General features: G+C 37.5%; 4 protein-coding genes across 5 annotated transcripts; 3 read left to right on the forward strand and 1 right to left on the reverse strand.

Annotated features, from left to right (window-relative positions):
- The first annotated feature begins 354 nt into the window (after positions 1–354).
- LOC133733927 (kinesin-like protein KIN-12F) lies at positions 355–6268 on the forward strand. Its single transcript, XM_062161583.1, has 17 exons — positions 355–768; positions 878–931; positions 1021–1146; positions 1425–1508; positions 1594–1719; positions 1828–1887; positions 1996–2049; positions 2164–2256; positions 2359–2454; positions 2619–2767; positions 3034–3183; positions 3312–3441; positions 3530–4435; positions 4551–4646; positions 4734–4805; positions 4903–5646; positions 5782–6268. The coding sequence occupies exons 1-17, from the start codon at positions 484–486 to the stop codon at positions 6022–6024; spliced, it is 3468 nt and encodes a 1155-aa protein (XP_062017567.1). The 5' UTR covers positions 355–483; the 3' UTR covers positions 6025–6268.
- A 598-nt stretch (positions 6269–6866) lies between these two features.
- On the reverse strand, positions 6867–9501 carry LOC133732357 (small ribosomal subunit protein uS8my-like). Of its 2 annotated transcripts, none has more exons than XM_062159895.1 (4): positions 9342–9501; positions 8542–8725; positions 7450–7610; positions 6867–7268 (listed from the first exon to the last, which is right to left on the reverse strand). In XM_062159895.1, exons 2-4 carry the CDS (start codon positions 8669–8671, stop codon positions 7170–7172), a joined length of 390 nt encoding a protein of 129 aa, XP_062015879.1. In that variant the 5' UTR covers positions 8672–8725; positions 9342–9501; the 3' UTR covers positions 6867–7169. The 2 variants fall into 2 exon arrangements, with proteins under 2 accessions (XP_062015879.1, XP_062015880.1); XM_062159896.1 differs by having other exon boundaries at positions 8542–8748; positions 9342–9493.
- Positions 9502–13322: 3821 nt separating this feature from the next.
- On the forward strand, positions 13323–16395 carry LOC133733928 (chloroplastic import inner membrane translocase subunit TIM22-2-like). The gene is made up of 5 exons (XM_062161584.1): positions 13323–13608; positions 14463–14527; positions 14709–14781; positions 14861–14914; positions 16010–16395. Exons 1-5 carry the CDS (start codon positions 13419–13421, stop codon positions 16246–16248), a joined length of 621 nt encoding a protein of 206 aa, XP_062017568.1. The 5' UTR covers positions 13323–13418; the 3' UTR covers positions 16249–16395.
- Positions 16396–17588: 1193 nt separating this feature from the next.
- On the forward strand, positions 17589–18713 carry LOC133730764 (uncharacterized). Its single transcript, XM_062158292.1, has 3 exons — positions 17589–17609; positions 17757–17832; positions 18391–18713. The coding sequence occupies exons 1-3, from the start codon at positions 17589–17591 to the stop codon at positions 18711–18713; spliced, it is 420 nt and encodes a 139-aa protein (XP_062014276.1).
- The last annotated feature ends 357 nt before the right edge of the window (positions 18714–19070 follow it).

A 19070-nucleotide genomic window follows, 5' to 3' on the forward strand; every position in this document is an offset into this window, starting at 1 on the left:
GCCAAGCTTGGGCAAGAAAAAAGTCACGGGCTTGGCTTTTTTTTTGGACTTGGTTAGAAAAAACCAAACTTTGGCTAGCTAAATTTGGGCCGGTGGAGGCTTCTTTTTCCCCTTGCCCGGTCAACACATCATCAACCCCACAAGGCAGCCGGTCAATACCAGACCGGTGGAAATGCTCTCATCTCGACGGAAATAGATCTGGAAGAAAAATAAAAAGGCATGAGGCATAATTATCATTTTCGAATAACTTTAACCAAGTTCATTAATTATTCTTTCTTTTAAAAAAAAAAAAAAAAAAAAAATCCTTGGATTTGAAATTTCACCTATAAAATTTCGCTGTATAACGGTCATCTATCTCCCTACTCCACTTCAAAATAACGCTCTCTTCCCTCTCTCTCTCTTCACCGTTTCAAATTCAAATCTGTACAGCTCTCTCTTTCTCTCTCTCCACCAAGCTCTTTCTCTCTCTTCGTCTCAGAAACAATGAAGCCGAAGAACACCGCCACAGAAACCACCGGCGAGTCCCGATTCTTGGGAACCATCTCCGCTTCATCGATTCGAAACCTCCTCCCCAGATCCATCTCAACCAAGCACGGCAAATCCTTCTTCAGCCACAAAATCACCACGCCAAATGCCGAAAACACCCCTCCTCCTAACCCTAACATCCAACCCGGCGGCGACGAATCTGCTTTCGCTACCAAGCCGCTACCAGTGCCGTCCGATTTGCCCAAATCTCCGACCGCCGCAGCTCAGAACATTCCGGCAAAGGTACTTAAGAAATGGAGTAGCTTAATTACTATTTTATTGTTCTGTAATTTGAAATTTGAAATTGGAGTGTGAATTGGAAAGTTGAGTATCGAAATTGTTTGGTTTGCAGGGTGAGATTGATGGATCTGACGAAATCCAGGCACCTTCGGACCCTGCAGTGAAGGTATGTTTGATAGTTTTTTACTTTTTCTATTGCTTGCTTTCATTGTTTTGTTTTTCTCATTTTTGATTTGTGGTTTGAAAACTGTATAGGTTGTGGTGAGAATTAGACCTACTAAAGGAGGAGACTGGACTGTCAACAAGGTTTCTCCCAATACAGTGTCGGTTGGGGACCGTGAATTTGAGTTTGATTCGGTTTTTGATTCGAAATCCGATCAGGTATGATATACTGAACTAATCTTCAATTATGAGCGTTTTCAGTTTTAGTTTAGCTAGGTGTAGATTTTGTTTCAAAGAAAAGAATACAGAAGATGAAAAGAAATTAGAATTGTGAACTTCTAGATGTTGTAGTAGAGGAATTGTTAAATAGGCACCATACAAAGCGAGTTACTTGAACAATATAAAGAGTGAGGAATGTTCTTATCGGTAATTTTCTTAGCTTCTCAGTTTCTAGGCTAGTGGATTTTGATACATGAGTATTGTTTGGTTCCCACCAGGAAGATGTTTTTCAGACAGTTGGTGTGCCCTTGGTTAAAAATGCCTTAGCCGGTTACAACACTTCGATTTTGTCATATGGACAGGTATTCATTCATATCCTACATTCATTTCAAGTATAAATGAATTCTGTAATGCCTATGTGAAAATGTTTTGTTGAATTTTTTTTAGAGTGGTAGTGGGAAGACATACACGCTGTGGGGTCCGCCAAGCGCCATGGTTGTGGATTCATCTCCTGATAGTTGCCAGGGCATTGTTCCTCGTATGTTCCAAATGTTGTTCTCGGAGATAGAGAAAGTATGTCTCTTGTTTTTCTACTTCATTTTGGTAAGTTGAAATGTAGAAAGTAAAATCATGTATCTGACATGTGTAAGTGAATGTATGTTTGGGATGATTATTGTATAGGAGCAAGAGAATTCAGAAGGGAAACAGTTTAATTACCAGTTCCGTTGCTCTTTTCTTGAGGTACATTTTTGTTTTCTTAATTAAATTCTTTTGGAAACTATAGGGCAACATTTGGTCTCTTTGGTCTTTGTGTAGTAATGTCTGTTGTCAATTTCTTCTTTATCACAGGTATATAATGAACAAATAGGAGATTTACTTGATCCAACCATGCGGAACCTTGAGGTGGGGATTTTCTTTATTTAGTTGTTTCACTCATTGTTGCTTTCATTTTCTTTACGTGTTTGCTTCATTAGAATATGATACGGTACAAATGAGTTTTGTTTTAAATTGCTGTAGATCAAAGATGATCCCAAAAATGGATTGTACGTTGAGAATCTGACAGAGGAGTATGTGACTAGCTATGAGGATGTGACACAACTTCTGATTAAGGTGGGAAATGTGCAATTTTTCCATTGACTATATAAAGGTCCAGATGTCTATTTCTTTGTACTGTGCTTTGCATACTCATCAATTTCTCTCTATATGGAGCAGGGGCTTTCAAGTAGAAAAGTTGGAGCAACTAGCACAAACTCTAAGAGCTCTAGGTCCCATATTGTTTGTACCTTCATCATCGAGTCATGGTGCAAGGTATCATCTCATATTGTTTACTGTGATGATTCAAACCTTCTTTTCTTTTCTGTCTTAAATGGTTATGTTTACTAGTGGATATTAATTTTTCTGGGATAGAAGGTGGTTTACTAGTTTTTTTTTGCCTGTCCCTTCGTTCAGTGATTTATTACTTGATTCCACAGGAGACCTCATCCAAGTGTTTTGGTAGTTCAAAAACAAGCAGAATGAGCTTTGTTGATCTTGCTGGTTTGGATAGGAATAAAGACGAGGATGCAGGTAGACAATGTGCAAGGGAAGGCAAATATGTAAAGAAGTCCTTGTCGCGACTTGGGTAAGAGTCCATAATCATTGTATTTGTCTATTTGATAAAGTTTCCATCAAGCGCTAGTTTGTAGACAACTTGCGGTGGTATCGTTATGAACTGAGAGATGCATTTCTAAAGAAGATATAAGAGAAACAATTTTTTTGATCAATTGAACATTCTGATATATGTATTATCATGTAACATGTTTATGGAAACAGCACAAAGACAAGTGTATTTCTAGATTTTGGGGACAATGATGTGACTTTTTAGTGGTTGATGCTAATTTGGTGCAGGCTTTTGGTAAATACTCTGGCTAAAGTGCATCACTCTGGAAAATCTGAAGATGTGCCATACAAGTCTTCTTGCTTAACACATTTACTTCGGGAATCACTTGGTGGCAACTCAAAACTAACAGTCATCTGCGCTGTTGCCCCAGATAACAAGTAAAGTTTGATTCATATACTCGTATATATGCAAGTACATACATGTGGTCATTGTGTAGTCATCCGTTTGAAAGTGCGCTTGAAAATTGAAAGAAACTGAAAACTGACTCTGCTTGTTGTGAATGCAGCAATCACAGTGAGATACTGCAAACACTAAGATTCGGAGAACGAGTGAAATCTATCAGGAACCAACCAGTAATAAATGAAATAACCGAGGATGCTGTTAATGATCTGAGTGATCAGATTCGTCAGTTGAAGGTACCATATTCTTTGGAGCAGATGTGGAATTCTGTCACACAGGTTGAATAGAATGCAATTTTAAGGTTTTTCATATTTTTGTTTGCAGGATGAACTTATAAAAGCGAAGTCTACCTCAGAAGGTGGTAGGAATGGATGTTTTGAAGGGAAAAATGTACGTGAAAGCTTGAATCAGTTACGAATTAGCCTGAATCGCTCTTTCTTACCCCGCATAGAGGATGATTCTGATGAAGAGGTATATGTGGATGAGGAGGATGTAAGGGAATTAGGTCAGCAGCTAGATAAGCTGCATAGTTCGTGTGAGGAGAATATAGGAGACGGGATGGACTTGATGAGTGAAGATGATGACTTCCATTCCTCAGAAGAAAAAGAAACAGAGGAATTTGAAGAAGTTAATATGGAAGAATCTCAGGATGAACTTCCTCCTAACACTAACTCAGAGGCTATTAATCCAGCAACTAGAAGTAGTGGCATCTCTATTAGCTTATGCAGTCGGTCTCCCATCCTTCAAGAACCTACATTGACAGAGTCTCCAAAAATTGGAAATACACAACGGAAAAGTGTCACTTTTGCATCAAGTTGTTCAGTCAGTCAGAACAAGGTACCAGACAATTCCAAGTTTAAGTCGGATGTGGTGAGAGAGTCCCTTGAAAACATCCAATCCTCTTTGCGGTCAAGTAGGAATTTTTCTGGTCCCACCGAGTCATTAGCTGCCAGCCTTCAGAGGGGCCTAAAGTTAATTGACTATCATCAGCAGAACTCTTCATTGAACAAATCTACAGTCTCCTTCTCCTTCGAGCACTTGGCACTGAAACCTTCTTCAGCTCAGACATTACCAGAAACAAGACCATCCATAGATGAGCCTTCTGTTTCTTTCCTTTGTGCATCTTGCAAAAGAAGAGTGCCTGAAGATGGTACCAATGGGGGCCAGAACAGTGTGAAGACACTGACTATAGCAGTTGATGAAGCAGGGAATTCTAAGCCAATGAAAGAGGTGTGTTGAGCTTAACCCACCTAACTCAGGAATCTATGAATGCCTTCTTATGTAGCTAGATAAGTGTCTATTACTGCCTTCTTATTTCATTTCATTTTTTTTTCCCTTAAATCAGGGTGCAGATGATGTAATGGAACCACCTACAACGAGGGAAGAGCTTGAGAATCGTTGCATGGAGCAAGCAGCTAAAATTGAGCAGTTAAATCAATTGGTAACTTTTTCTTTTTTTTGGTTTTGGACCTCAATGATTTTCTTCTCCATATTTTGGGTCTTACATGAATGAGAATCTGATTTCCAGGTAGAGCAATACAAACGTGAAAAATGTAGTTCAGTTGCAGAGTATGGTAAAGAAATGATACCATATGAGGAGGTAGGTAGTAGGTTAACTTCTTCATTCCAGTCCACATATGAAATATAATTTCATATGTTTTTTAAGTTCTCTTACATGTTCTCACTGTTTTTTGCAGGAGGAATGTGAGATAAAAGAAGTTCATAATGAGTTGGATCTTGGGTATGGGACTGCAAATTTTGATCAGAATGAGAAGGAAGCACTTCTTAAGGAAGTTCAGGTGCTAAGAAGCAAGTTGCAGTTACAAAATGATCCATCTGCCAGAAGGTCTACTGACAAACTGAGATCCTCCTTATTGTCAAGATCTATCCAACTACGAAAAAGCGGTTCATATCGAGATTTCAGTGGGGAAGAACTAGAGAAGGAAAGACAGAGATGGACAGAAATGGAGAGTGACTGGATTTCCTTAACTGATGACTTGAGAATAGATCTTGAGTCCATCCGCCGGAGAGCAGAGAAGGTGGAGATGGAACTGAACTTGGAGAAGAATCGCACAGAAGAGTTGGATGATGCACTTCATAGATCTGTCCTTGGGCATGCTAGAATGGTGGAACACTATGTTGAACTACAAGAGAAGTATAATGAGTTGGGTGGAAAGCACCGTGCCATCATGGAAGGGATAGCAGAAGTGAAGAGGGCAGCAGCAAAGGCAGGACGAAAAGGTCGTGGATCTCGTTTCTCCAAATCCCTGGCAGCAGAGCTCTCTGTATTGAGAGTGGAAAGAGAGAGGGAGAGGGAACTTTTGAAGAAGGAGAACAAAAGTCTCAAGATTCAACTCAGGGATACTGCAGAAGCTGTTCATGCTGCTGGAGAACTCCTTGTTCGGCTTAGAGAAGCTGAACATGCTGCATCAGTTGCGCAGGTAAGTCATGTTCTATGCTTCGAACGTAAAACTAATAAGTGCATCTTTGATGTGCATCAGTTGCACAGCTGTAGTAAAAGTTGTAGAGTGTTTGATGCTTTAAACTAATCTCAAGTGTTTATCCCCATAACACAGGAGAACTTCATGAATGTGCATCAAGAAAATGAAATGTTGAAAAAGCAAGTGGAGAAGGTTAAAAGAAAGCACAAGATGGAGATGATCACCATGAAGCAGTACATGGCGGAGAGTAAACTGCCACAATCTGCTCTGCAACCAATGTACCGGGAGGACTCTGACATTCCACACAACAACACAATCGTAGATGATGATCAGGCATGGAGAGCAGAATTTGGAGCAATATATCAAGAGCATTACTGAACTGGTGAACAATGATATCAAGCAAGAAGATTTATTATCTGGCTCAGGGAAACTTCTTCGCTCTGGGGGACTGGCATTGCAACCTAACTTGGGTTCATGCAACATACGACATTGAATTTCATTCCATTTATATTTTATCTTGTATGCTTTAATATATAACATTCATGCCTATTCATTCTCATAATTCTGTCCTGTATCAACGGCTCTGTCCTGTATTGCTGAAAATGCATACAACTTAAATTTATATTGTTGAGTGAGATGTATGTGAGTATTTAATTGCTTGCCCAGTTCACATGATCAAACAGTTACGGATGTGACTAGTTTCCTGAGAAATGATTCTTACATAAGAACCAAGAAAATTGACAGTTTGGATCAAAGGATTTCATGGTGTTGGTAATGGTAGAGGTCATATTTGAGGAAGTTATCTCTAGCTAGGTGCTGCTGTAAAAGGAAGAAACTGCAGGAAGAACCATAAGATCATAACTTAGCATCCAGCATGATATAAATCCATGGATTAACCCCATCGTGATATAGCTGTATATAGGAAACAGTTTAACAGTTCTGCACATTACATTTGCTTGCACTGGTGGGAAATTGGTTCTAAAACTGTTTCTTTTTTCTCTTCTTATTTTCGACAATAGTAAGACAACTGGTTTGTTACCAAATACTTCTCTTGGAAACAACTTACATAATATATCTAGACAAGCAAGTTCTCAAATTCACGGAACAAATATAATCATTCCATGTCCCGTCAACAACAATCCCAAATTCCCAATCAAGAACAATATTAAGACTGAAATAAACCTGAAAAGATATGTGTTGTCAAACTTATATCCAGTTTATACAGCGTGAAATTAACCCAGATAGGATCATTAAAGGATTTAAAGCCACAGACCATATGTTCCTCGTAAGGCGCACACACTTAGACACATAAAAAGACAATGAGGCAGCCATTTATGTGAAATAGAAAGTGATTGCATATGTTTTAAAGAGGAGCAATCATGTTCTACCATTGATCTAAATCATCAATTGGCACAAGATTCACATAAAATTGATTTGTAGGTAAACAAAACAACAAATTCTTGCTGGTGAAATCAGCCTCTCATCATGTACGAGAATCTTTACTGTTTCCACTAAGAAGATAGCTAATGAAAATAGCCAAGAACCTGACCCCCCACATTACGAGTAATAGCCTCTTCGTGATCCATTACACCTTCAGGAGTTGTAATCACAACATAACCCCACTGCACAGATGGAAGGAAAAAAAGGTATAAACCATTATCCTCTCATGAACACATTCGACCCCTAAAAAAAAATTTGCAGACAGATCTTCCGTGACAGGTATTTCAGGTATTTCAATAATAAAAGTGAGAATCAACAATTTTGACAGATCTTTACCCTTTAGACATCAGGAGGATAATATACCTGGTGCGTTGGAAGCTTGCGCTTTTTATACTCTTCAATATCTCTTGCCTTGACGTCTTGCCTGTAAGTAAGAGCTCGACAATCATTAACCCTGCCTTGTAGTTGAACTGTAATTTTCCCCACTCTATGCGGCTCAAAAACTTCAAAATCCTTGATATATCCTGAAAGGCACTCGGGAACATTATAACATGCAACAATTTTAACGAATATCATTCAAAGATAACAAGGATTTGTTATTCCTTCATACAAAGAAACCAAACAAGTGTTATGCATTTGATATAGAGCGAAACAGTACACTAGCTACTTATCTTTCTGACTGCCCATTGTATTCATAATACAACCTCCCAATGACCCACCCCTCTCATATAGCAAATGCTGTGAAGAAAGAATCCCATTTTTCTGGCCGAAGAATGTAGAATCTCTTTTCCATGGTCAAAGAAGTTTGAATCCCTTTTCGGGCTGAATATAGAATCTCTTCTTTTATGGCCAAAGAATTTAGAATCCCTATTTGGTTTCCAACAAAGACTAAAATTCATACCCAGTTCTAAGCTGTTACACATTTCCAAATTATTTCAAGCCAATATATATTTGAGGCTCATTGTTCAAACTTCCCGAATTATGCCTCACATCAAAGTGAAGATAGAATTGTCTGTTTTTCATAATTCTTTTACAGATTGACCATTGAAATCCCATGACATCAACAAATGTAATGTATTTGACAGTGTTTTACATCAGAGGTACGGTCAGATGAAAATAAAAATGAAACAGCAGGGCACTAAGCTAGTCAACCTGTTCAGGCAACCATCTTGTTGCTTGTGTGAACTAATGGAAATGAACAATAGAAAAGTTAAGTCGAATGAAGCCGAATTCCTAGAGTCCATATCATATAAGTCATATATTCTTAATCAATAAAAGTTACGACTTCTGAAACCCTCTGAGAGACAACTTTACGTTAAAGTAAATAAATATTAATGCAGAAAAATGACTTATTTAGTATTGAACACTAACGCTATTAATTGTAAGAAAATGGCTTATTTAGTATTGATTAATAAAATCAATTTCTAGAAGGAGGCGGCGAATAAAGAGTTTTACCTCGATTTTTCATAATTTTCAGGAAAGATGACATGACTGTGGAAATAGGTTGCAACTCCACCGTAGCTTTCTGCCTTTTCTCTGCATTCACTATTGCTCTCAATGCATTATTCAATATCATCCTACCCATCCTTGTCTTTTGCAAAATGCAAACTCAAAAATCCCACAGACCCAGATGAAGTCTCTGTACGGAAGAATACAATATTGCTGTGAGGTAAAGCAACCAACCATTTGGTAAAAGACTATGAGTTCAAAAGCAATGTCATAATACAACATATATTTCGATGTTCAAATGTGTCAACCGTGAATCACTAAATGTGTCAACTGAACTTCAAATAACTCGGTTCTGTGTTCTCAAAAACTAATTTGACAGTGGAAGTATTTTATAATACAATGCCCAATTGTTCTTCATGCTATCCAGTTCAAATCAAACCAACACAGTAACACTCAGCCTTTCTTTCCAACTCGAAATAGTAACTAGAAAGCAACAACAAAAACAATTATGTTTAACACAGCATTACAAAAACGTAGTATAAACTCACAAATACTGTAGAATTAGGGTTTAGGGTTTTAGGATTCGAATACTAAAATTTGCTTCAAAAAACCAAATAACATATGCTAAACTTGCCTGAAAAACCAATTTATGTCTAAAATTTTTCATCTTTATTACTGTTATTGTCGTATAATAACAAGCAACAAAACATGTAATACTGGAGATGATTATAGGCTTATAGATCAGAAATGAGAGTAAGAAGAAAAACCAGGAAGAGAAACTGGTTTAGAGGACAATAGAGCAATACCTCGACCCTTTGTCGGAGAAACCCAACAGCAAGTTGATCGGGAAATCTAACGAGGAAGCGAACAAGGGGGTGGCGAACGAGTGTGGAGTAGAAGGACCAAGCCGAAGCCTCCGAGTTTGAGAAAATGTTTTGGATTCCAACGACACAGAGATTCTCTTCCTCATATGACAACTATAACCCTGGACATGGGAAATAACAAATATGTCCCTGTAAAAAAGAAAACAGAAAAAACCTTCTCTAACAATTTGGCCAAAAATGTTTGGAAAAAAAAAAAAAAACAATTTGGCCCTATTACCCTCTTTTTATTTTTGTTTTTACATCAAAATGGCATGAAAAAGAGTATTTACAATGAAATACCCTTTTAACACATATGTTGACCATTGTGTCAAGGGTGCGTCTATTTCCACCCTACTAAATACTTTGTTCACCCTATAACCAAATATTTTCTTTAAAATTCTAAAATTGTCCTTAACAACAATTATTAACAGAGAAATAATGAAAATGAGAAATCCATTTTGTTTTAATTAAAACTTTACATCCCAATTATTATATCAGCTTTCTATACCAAAAATAAATAAAAAATCATCTTAGCTTCTTCATCACCAGCCAACCAAACAAATAATTAATTAGACAAAACTTTCAAGCTATAACAACGAGTGAAAAGAATTGTCGGTTAGTATTATTTTGTTATACTTCATGTGACTCGTGTTTTATTCTATGTCATAATAGTTGATGAAGGGAGAAGATAGAGAAGAGAAAAAGAAAAATGAAAGAGTAAAAAGAGACTAGAAGGCATGAGGTTTTTTTTTTTTTTTTTTTTTCTAAAAGATGATCAAATGGTTTCACTCTTGCACGAGGCATCAGACAAGGTGATCCTTTGTCACCATATCTTTTTATTCTATGTGGTGAAGGTTTATCGACATTAATCTCCCAGGATGTGAGTCAACGAACCATTCAGGGACTCACTATGTGCCCTCAAGCCCCTACATTGCACCATATTTTCTTTACAGATGATACTATACTCTTTGGTTCTGCCATAGATGAAGAATGCATGCAATACAAGTTAATTCTGGATACTTATGCAAGGGCCTCTGGACAAAAAGTGAATTTTCAGAAAAGTAGTGTGGTCTTCAGTAATAATGTTCTGGAGGATAGGCAACATCACTTGGCAGCTATTTTGGGGGTTCAATGTGTCAAGGAACATGATAAGTATCTGGGTTTACCTATGAGGGTGGGGAGATCCAAATCTGCAATTTGTGCGTACATCAAGGAAAAGTTGACAAAGACTTTAGTTAACTGGAAGGCAAAGATCCTTAGCTCGGCAGGAAAAGAAATTCTCATCAAAGTAGTAGCTCAAACCATGCCACTGTACGCAATGAACTGTTACTTACTACCTAAAACTCTGTGTGATGACATTTATCAGCTCTGTGCTTCGTTCTTCTGGGGTGACACCGATGACAAGAAAAAGATCCATTGGAGGAGTTGGGAGAAATTATGCCTCACCAAACATGAGGGTGGAATGGGTTTTAAGGATCTTTATGCGTACAACCTCGCCATGCTTGGCAAACAAGGGTGGAGGATACTCTCCAACCCTCATTCTTTGATTGCAAAATTATACAAGGCCAAGTATTTTCCACATTGCTCCTTCTGGGAGGCTGAAATGGGAGACTCGCCATCTTTTTCTTGGCAAAGCATTCTAAATGGTAGACCGGTGCTTAAGGCTGGGGTGCAGTGGTGTCTTGGCAATGGCACACAAGTCAATATTTGGAATGACGTACAAATGGATTCCTAACTGCCAGCAGTATATGATCCACAAACCTAGGGATTGTGTTTTTGAGTTTGTCTCGGATTTGATTGACTCACATACAAGACAATGGATTCCAGAGGCAGTAAATGCCATCTTTCCACCTGAAGTAGCTCACAAGGTATTTAGTATTCCTCTCAGTCGTCGAAATCATTGTGATAAGATTTGTTGGAGTCCAGAGAAAAGAGGCTTCTATTCTGTTAAAACAGCATACTGGATAGCTCGAACTCGGGTTTTAGAGAATGTTCTTGTCTCTACCTCTAGTGGTGATCCATTTCAGGAACTGTGGAAGAGACTTTGGAGTGCCAAAGTTCCGGGGAAGGTGCAGATCTGCGTATGGAGAGCATGCTCCAATTTGCTTCCTACACGAGCTAAACTTCTAACTAAAGGATATGAGGGAGACCTTCATTGCCTGCTGTGTTCTCATCTGTATGAGGACACCTCCCATATCTTTTGTACGTGCCCAACTGCAGCTGCTATTCTAGCTGCACCACCTTTCCAGTTTAACAGCACTATACTGCCTCGTATGGACCTAAAGGAATGGATGCTTGAACAGGCGTTGCACTTGAAGAAGGAGGTGTTTGATAAACTCTTGATGGTTATGTGGGCAATCTGGAAAAATAGAAACAACATGTTGTGGAATAATACAAAGTAGTCAGCGGATGCACTAGTCCTCGGTTCGCTTGCATGGTTGGATGAGTTTACCAAAGCGACACGAGTTGCACACTTGGCTCATTAAAAACTGAAAAAGACCTGGAAGCCTCCGGCAGTGGGAACGTGGAAACTTAATGTTGATGGTAGCTTCATTCCAAATACCACTCTGGGTGGTGTGGGAAGTGTTTTACCCGATGACAGAGGTAACTTTAGGGCTGCTTTTGCGAAACCTATCTCTAATGTGGCCTCTGCAAAACAGGTGGAACTTAGGGCTATCAAAGAGGGTCTCAACTTGGTGGCAACTGTTGGCAACGTTGTCATCGAAACTGATTGTTTGGACGCGGTATCCAGCATTGCAGACATGCAGTACACGTATTTGCATGAGGAAGGTTTGCTGGATGACATCAGGCACGAACTTCATCTGAGGAGCGACATTGTAGTGCAGCATACCTCCAGAGTTTGCAATAGAGTTGCTCACTGTCTAGCAAACTCAGTCTATGACGTGGGAAATGCCTGTATTTGGCAGACCTAAGCTCCAGCTTTAATTATGGAGCTACTGAAGCATGATTGTAAACAATTGGGATAAACCCCATTCTATGAATGAAATTTCTTTGGATCAAAAAAAAAAAAAAAAGGGTTTCACTCCTGCCCCCATGGTGACTCAAACCCATGACTTCGTACATAGGTAGAAGGCATGAGGTTGATGGTGGGCTAAGTTTTCTATTCCAGTTTTGCATTTTCAATGGTAATATCTTTTTTTTCATTTTAAAATGATTTGAGGGTGAAATTGGAAGTTTTAGGATAAAAATTTAATTGTAAGGTGAACAAAGCATTTAGTAGGGTGGAAATAGCCTCACCTTTGTGTCAATTGATTCTTTTTTCCTTTTGTTATATTTTTCTATGCAAAGTAAGTTTCTTTTATTTAGATAATTTTTGTTTTTCTTCAAAATGCAATAAAAGAATATGCAAATTACTCATAGGTGTCTGTTTTTATTACATTTTTGTAATGGCATTTTTGTAAATAATGAAAAATAAATATTTTGGTGATTTTATAGGAGATAAAAGCATATAGAAGATTATGGACTCTCTGTCTCGTTTGGTTCAATGGTTCGTGGAAAGAAAAGTAATTCCTTTATCTTTCCCATGAAAATTCATTTCTCTTTTTCCAAAAACTTTCCATTCCGATGTTTGGTAACATAAGAAAAGATATCCGGAAAATTGTTAAAAAGTTTGTAATTAATGCAATAAAATAATGTGTTGTAAGTAATAAATGCAATGAAAGAAAGAATCCTTTTGAAGTATGGAAGGAACCATTTCCCCCATATTTTCCTTTGCTTAAATATTTTCCTTTTATATCCTAAACGCAAGAAAGGAATAGATTTCCTTTTCCGATGCCTACTTTCCGCGAACCAAACCAGGCCTAAGTGTGGGAACAGCCCAGAGCAACAAAAACTTGGAGGTGTAAAGAGGCCCAAGAGCGAGCCCATGAAAATGAAACAAATTGTTAAACAAATAGAAATGGAAATGAAGTTGGCTCGGTAGTTTTGGGATTTCAGTCTCTCTCTCTCTTTAAGAAGATAGAATCGTAGAAAACTAGAGCAGTTGCAGCAGCAGCAGCCATGGCCGCCGCGTCGCCGTTGGATCCTCCGAAGCCCGACTCCGAAGCCGCCGACACCGACCCAAACCCTAACCCTACTAATCCTTCAAACGCGTTATTCCCTGTTTCCCCAAACGGCTCTGCTGTCTGCCTTCTCCGGTTCGCTGGGGACTCCGCCGGCGGCGCATTCATGGGCTCCATCTTTGGCTATGGTCTTTCCTCTTCCTCCTTCTCTTTCTATTCATCTCCCTATTTCATGGCTTATGGGAATTTGAGTGATTCTCGATATGGAATTTCGAATTTTTGACAATTTGGGATTGTGCTCTTTCTTTTAAGAATAAAAAGGATTGTTCTTTTTGTTCAATATTGCTTATTTTGAAGTATGCTAGTGTTTGAAAGTTTGATGTTATGGTTTGTATGGTGGAATTGAGTTCAAGCTACTTAATTTGATGCATGAGGGTGTGATTTGTGTCGTGGCCGTATGAATGCGATATGATTGTAAGTCAGTGATTGAGGTTAAGTTGTTAGAACAACACCAAAGGTTAGAAATTGCACGAGTCTGAGGGTGGAGATGGGTTGGTGCAGGATATATGACTGGTTTTGGCCTATGGTTTTATTGGTTATGTAATGCCTTTTATGTTCGGCATTGTTATCTTTATATTACTGCTAATTGCTTGGAACCATGTTTTGCTCGATGCAAGTACCATACCTTTAGAATTTGTCATCCAAGACAATTGCTTTAACACTGTGGTAGTGTGGTTTATATACAGCAATCATTGACTCTGTCACGAATTGACAGTGGCAGTGATTTCTGGGTAATTATGCACACATGGCAAGGGATGAAGAACAAACCATCCCTCTTAAATTTGGCTTTTGATTTGAAAATTTTGTACTTGTAAAAGGAAGAGATTCAAGGATATAAGTTTAGCACCAAATCAAATTTGCACAGACCCTTCTTAAGAATCTATGCCCAACTATCTCAGTTAACATGTTATATGCATATATGCAGTACATAGATCAAACTTTAAGAAACTTTTCTTTACCTTGCATCATCAATGTCTTTCAGGTGCGGGTTTGGTTAAGAAAAAAGGCTTTAAAGGATCCTTTGCAGAAGCAGGATCTTATGCTAAGGTATGAAATTTAAGTGATAGTGTAACTATTTGAGTAAGTTGGTTCATTTTCTTTTTTAATTTAAATATACTTTACTGAAATATTCATTATATTAACATTCTATTGATTTATTCTTAAGTTTTTTTAATAGTTTAGTTTCATTTCAGAATTTAAGGTTCCTTCATATGTTTTCCTTCTTCAGACGTTTGCAGTTTTGTCTGGAGTGCACAGTTTGGTTGTCTGCATTTTGAAGAGGCTTCGAGGAAAGGATGATGGTATGGAAGTTTGAATTGGAACTGGTACTACATATTGTTCATTTATTTAGATCATGATCATACTTTCTCCCTTGTGCAGTCATTAATGCAGGAGTAGCTGGATGTTGTACCGGTCTCGCCCTTAGTTTTCCAGGTAATACTTAAAAACAATATGACCAATCTCCAGTATCAATGTCCCTGGACACTTTAGCTCCTATACTTGCTATGTATATTAGTGCATTTCCTTGATGCAGCCCCTTCCTAAACCTCTTCTTCCACCCTTCTTAGAAATATGTACCAAAAATGGCACATTTATGTCAGTGAGATAGTAACTTGTTGACATGTAGTCTTTACATTTGGTACATGTAGTCATGATAGATTGTGTCCTCTGTTTCATTCATGCATCATATATAGTTTAAAGATATGCTTCCTCTGGGACGTATTTTCTCATATCCGGACATAGTACATTTGTTATATTACTACCTTTAGATGTTAAACTTGAGTTTTTATTTTCATATCTTTTGTCTAATATACCGACTTCTAATACATTCCTTTTAGTCTCAGCTCTAGGAATAATTTTTTTCGCTATCTTTTTTCGCGAACCACCTAAAGTTCCAACTAAAAAGTAAAAGGGTGAAATGATTTTTCATTATCTCAATTGAAAGTAATGATCCTCCCAATAGTGGGAGGATCATTACTTCGACTAGTCCCTGTGTTCCTCGAATGGATCTCTTAGTTGTTGAGAGGGTTGCCCAAACGCAGTATATAAGGCGTACCCAGTAAAACTTTCAAGTAAACCAGATAAAAAGATGGCGACTAGGGTTGCTGTTTCCATTATTATATAGTTTTAAGACATTATGTAGTTTTAAGACCACAATGGATCTATGATAAGATCATTTATTTACAACGGAATGGTATACAAAGTCAACAGATCTTAATGAATATAAAATATTATGGCTACACAAACCGTTGAGGGTAGTTCTAGATCTGGCCGCCCAAAATGAACTAATGCCGGGAGTTTATTGAAACCATTGAAGGGTGTTTGGTTGTTATTTTCTTGATTAAAGTAGTTTACAAATGAGTAAATGGTGACTTTGTTACTAAAGATCCTTTGTAATTACAAATTCTTGAACATATATCTCTGGTCTTTGCTGCACCTGTGTCTATACCCTGCTGAACACAGTTATGGTTGGCAAGTTCTTCGGTCTGGAGTAAGATTTTTATGCACGATTTGATTCTAATTTTGCAGGTGCACCCCAGCAACTTCTACAAAGTTGTCTCACTTTTGGGGCCTTTTCATTTATTCTTGAAGGCTTTAATAAGCAGCAGCCAGCTCTGGCACAATCATTTCCTCTGAGAATCAAAAGTGAAGAACGTCCTTCATTGGTGCTCCCTCTTCAACTATCACTTACTGGGGAACTGAAAGAGGGTTTCACCGCCTTCTGTAACTCCTTGAAAAATCACAAGGGCACTCCTCGCACAACCTAAGAAGTTTTGTTTCATCACTCTTAAGCGTTTTGATCTTTAATTTAAGTGGTTTCTTTTTGTTTCCCTAGTGAGATCGGGATGTTATCTTTGATGTAAATTTCTAGTTGAAATTCTAGTTGCAAGTTATGAAATTCGCCCATTGCTTTATTGATTCTGAATCCAGTATATTGGTTTTGACGACCATGGAAATTCATGGCCAACAACGAGAAATATCTAGTAATTGCCTAATCAAATGGAAACGGAGTATCCATGCATGTGGTACAATATGCACTGGAAGAAGCTTGGATGGATTGGGAACCTATTTTAAATAATATGCATTTGGGTGCACGAGCAAGTTAGTTTGCGCTCACTGTGGTGAGTCACTGCAAAAGGGAAAAGAGGGAAATGTAAATTCCAGAGTCCTGAGTCCGGAGTCCAGACCCACCTTAGCCTACATGTCATGTTGATGCCTTCATACAGAGATGCTCGTTGTAGGATGTAGTTACGAACTCGGTCAACCATCTCTATGGGTGAGGGCCACTACATGTTTGTATGCATCAAAATTTTTGATATGGTGGGCTTTAACTTCGATTTTAAAATGTTGTTTAGTGTACTGAAGAATTTGTCGCTCATTTTATATTGTATTAGATATAAGAATGTATATTCAGGTCTATTGATTTGACTTTGATTTAGAAGTTGGTCTCTTCTATAACTCGTGTTGTATTGAAACCCTAGTTGTAGCTTTTTCTTCTACTTAAATGAAATTGATTTCATTGTGATAAGAGACCTACTTCAAGAAAGTGTTCCCAAAAACTAGGCTCTTTCAAGAAAAGAAATTCTATTCGTTTAGCCCATATACTGCCATAATGAAATGAGATATGCAATATCCTGAGATGTGTGACCCCTAATTAATTGTTCCTTCTTATACCCATTACTAATTAGCTCGATCACTTTCCAAATAGATCATAATTTTTTTTTAGGGGCTAAGGATCCATGTTTTTGTTGTGATACTTATTTCTAGGGATCGTAGTTCTTACCATATTTGAACCATGAAAAATAAAAAGGAAAAATGAGATCATATCAACATTTTAAATTGTCACGATTCATTTCTTATAGTTTTAATTTTTAGACATTGTTAACCGCTGCAAATCTTAATCAAAACCTTCTTAATTTACACACTTCAAAGATTTTATTACCATTTGATCATAAATGACCAAAACCTGTATAAATACCACACCTTCATTTGACAATTTTCTCAAATCCATTGGCATTCAAAACTCGTACTATAGCCCGTATCGACCTTCTTCACTTTGTCTCTTTCCAGAAAACCCTAATTTTTCCAACCTCTCTTAAACCTAGCTATGGATTACAGTACTAACATGGTCAGAGACGATTTCTTCTTCTTTTTAGTTGTACATGTTCTTAAATTTCTTGTTACCAATTACTTTCTTCGAACTATTTTTTCCCATTTTCGATATTCTTTTTAGCTCTGAAATTTTGAGTTATGGTGGATCATTGTTTCTCTGCAGAGCTGTCTACTGAAAGTTGACACGCAATCTGGTGGATGGGAAAAGTGCCTGACCAAGATGCTGAAAAAAATCAAAGGTATAGTTACACTATTATTCTTCACTATGCATCCATCCATGTCTTCTTTTTTTATCCCTTTTTTATTCATAAAAACCTAGGAAAAATTTATTTCCCATCTCTTTGATTCTTTGAGGATGACAGATTCAATAAAACATATATCCATGCATGCAGTACACAAAACTTAGTACTTTATTGAGTAATAGAGCAATATTGTCAGTCATCAATTTCAAACAAAAGAGATTTTATTCGGCACATGCATGTTTCTCCTATAAGTGCATGCAGTACACAAAACTTAGTACTTTATTGAGTAATAGAGCAATATTGTCAGCCATCAATTTCAAACAAAAGAGATTTTATTCGGCACATGCATGTTTCTCCTATAAGTTATTTTAATAGAAATCGTTTTATCTCAAAGAAGTTTTACTTGCAAAAAGTAAATAAGAATTTGAATTTGTTCAAATGTGTTAAAAAAGTTTTACTAGCTAATTAAATAGGAATTTGTTTATGTATTTGTAATTTTGGGATTAGATTGAGTGAATGTATATGTATCAAAGTCTTTGTGTTTGTATGTTCTAGGAGCAAAGTATTCTTTAAATGTCCAAGAAGGAACGCTCCGTGTTTCTGGGAAAGTAAACCCGACGAAAGTACTGAACAAGCTAAAGAAGGCTGGGAAAGTAGCAGAGATCTTGTGGGTGAATAGTGGAGTAACTGACGGTGTTTATTTTGAAGACCCAACCTTGTATAGTAATCACTATAGTCCTTATAATAATGATTACAATTATGTGAACAATGGTTATGCAGCTGGATACCACCTTTCTTCTTCATACAGCCATCATCATCAGCTTCCTATCACCCATCATTATCCCTATGGCGGCCATGGTTATGGTGGATTTTATTGAGCCAAGAACAGTTTACATACTAATATCACCAATTTTTTGTGGGTGCAATTATATGAGTCAGCGTTGATCAGAAAAAGATCGACCGTCTTATATATTTAGAATTAGTATCTCCATCGACGTAGTATTCATGGTTTTTTGAGATTTGGGTACTACTTGATGTTTGAGATTAGGCATTTTGTTTCTGTTATGGGAGATTAAGAGTGTAACATTTCCTCGAGTTTTTTTCAAGAGGAAGCAGATTTTGTTTTTCCGGATGTTATTTTGTTTTGGGTGTTAATCGAGTATACTTTGTCATTTCCTTGATTAAGTATTATATAGTTATATTCCATGTTATTTGAATAGTTGAAATTTTATGTT

The sequence above is a fragment of the Rosa rugosa genome, chromosome 2 (assembly GCF_958449725.1).
Source record: "Rosa rugosa chromosome 2, drRosRugo1.1, whole genome shotgun sequence".
Lineage (NCBI taxonomy): Eukaryota > Viridiplantae > Streptophyta > Magnoliopsida > Rosales > Rosaceae > Rosa > Rosa rugosa.

What these genes read in the sequence shown, in the direction of transcription:
- LOC133733927 (XM_062161583.1), top strand. Translation starts at nt 484, where the DNA reads ATGAAGCCGAAGAACACCGCCACAGAAACCACCGGCGAGTCCCGATTC. An exon ending in CAACCATGCGGAACCTTGAG is followed by an intron (nt 2,050 to 2,163) that starts GTGGGGATTTTC and finishes AAATTGCTGTAG; the next exon opens with ATCAAAGATGATCCCAAAAA. An exon ending in TGACACAACTTCTGATTAAG is followed by an intron (nt 2,257 to 2,358) that starts GTGGGAAATGTG and finishes TATATGGAGCAG; the next exon opens with GGGCTTTCAAGTAGAAAAGT.
- LOC133732357 (XM_062159895.1), bottom strand. Translation starts at nt 8,671, where the DNA reads ATGGGTAGGATGATATTGAATAATGCATTGAGAGCAATAGTGAATGCA. An exon ending in GAAAATTATGAAAAATCGAG is followed by an intron (nt 7,611 to 8,541) that starts GTAAAACTCTTT and finishes AGTGCCTTTCAG; the next exon opens with GATATATCAAGGATTTTGAA. An exon ending in GCAAGCTTCCAACGCACCAG is followed by an intron (nt 7,269 to 7,449) that starts GTATATTATCCT and finishes CCATCTGTGCAG; the next exon opens with TGGGGTTATGTTGTGATTAC.
- LOC133733928 (XM_062161584.1), top strand. Translation starts at nt 13,419, where the DNA reads ATGGCCGCCGCGTCGCCGTTGGATCCTCCGAAGCCCGACTCCGAAGCC. An exon ending in AAGCAGGATCTTATGCTAAG is followed by an intron (nt 14,528 to 14,708) that starts GTATGAAATTTA and finishes TTCCTTCTTCAG; the next exon opens with ACGTTTGCAGTTTTGTCTGG. An exon ending in GCTTCGAGGAAAGGATGATG is followed by an intron (nt 14,782 to 14,860) that starts GTATGGAAGTTT and finishes TCCCTTGTGCAG; the next exon opens with TCATTAATGCAGGAGTAGCT.
- LOC133730764 (XM_062158292.1), top strand. Translation starts at nt 17,589, where the DNA reads ATGGATTACAGTACTAACATG. An exon ending in TGGATTACAGTACTAACATG is followed by an intron (nt 17,610 to 17,756) that starts GTCAGAGACGAT and finishes GTTTCTCTGCAG; the next exon opens with AGCTGTCTACTGAAAGTTGA. An exon ending in GATGCTGAAAAAAATCAAAG is followed by an intron (nt 17,833 to 18,390) that starts GTATAGTTACAC and finishes TGTATGTTCTAG; the next exon opens with GAGCAAAGTATTCTTTAAAT.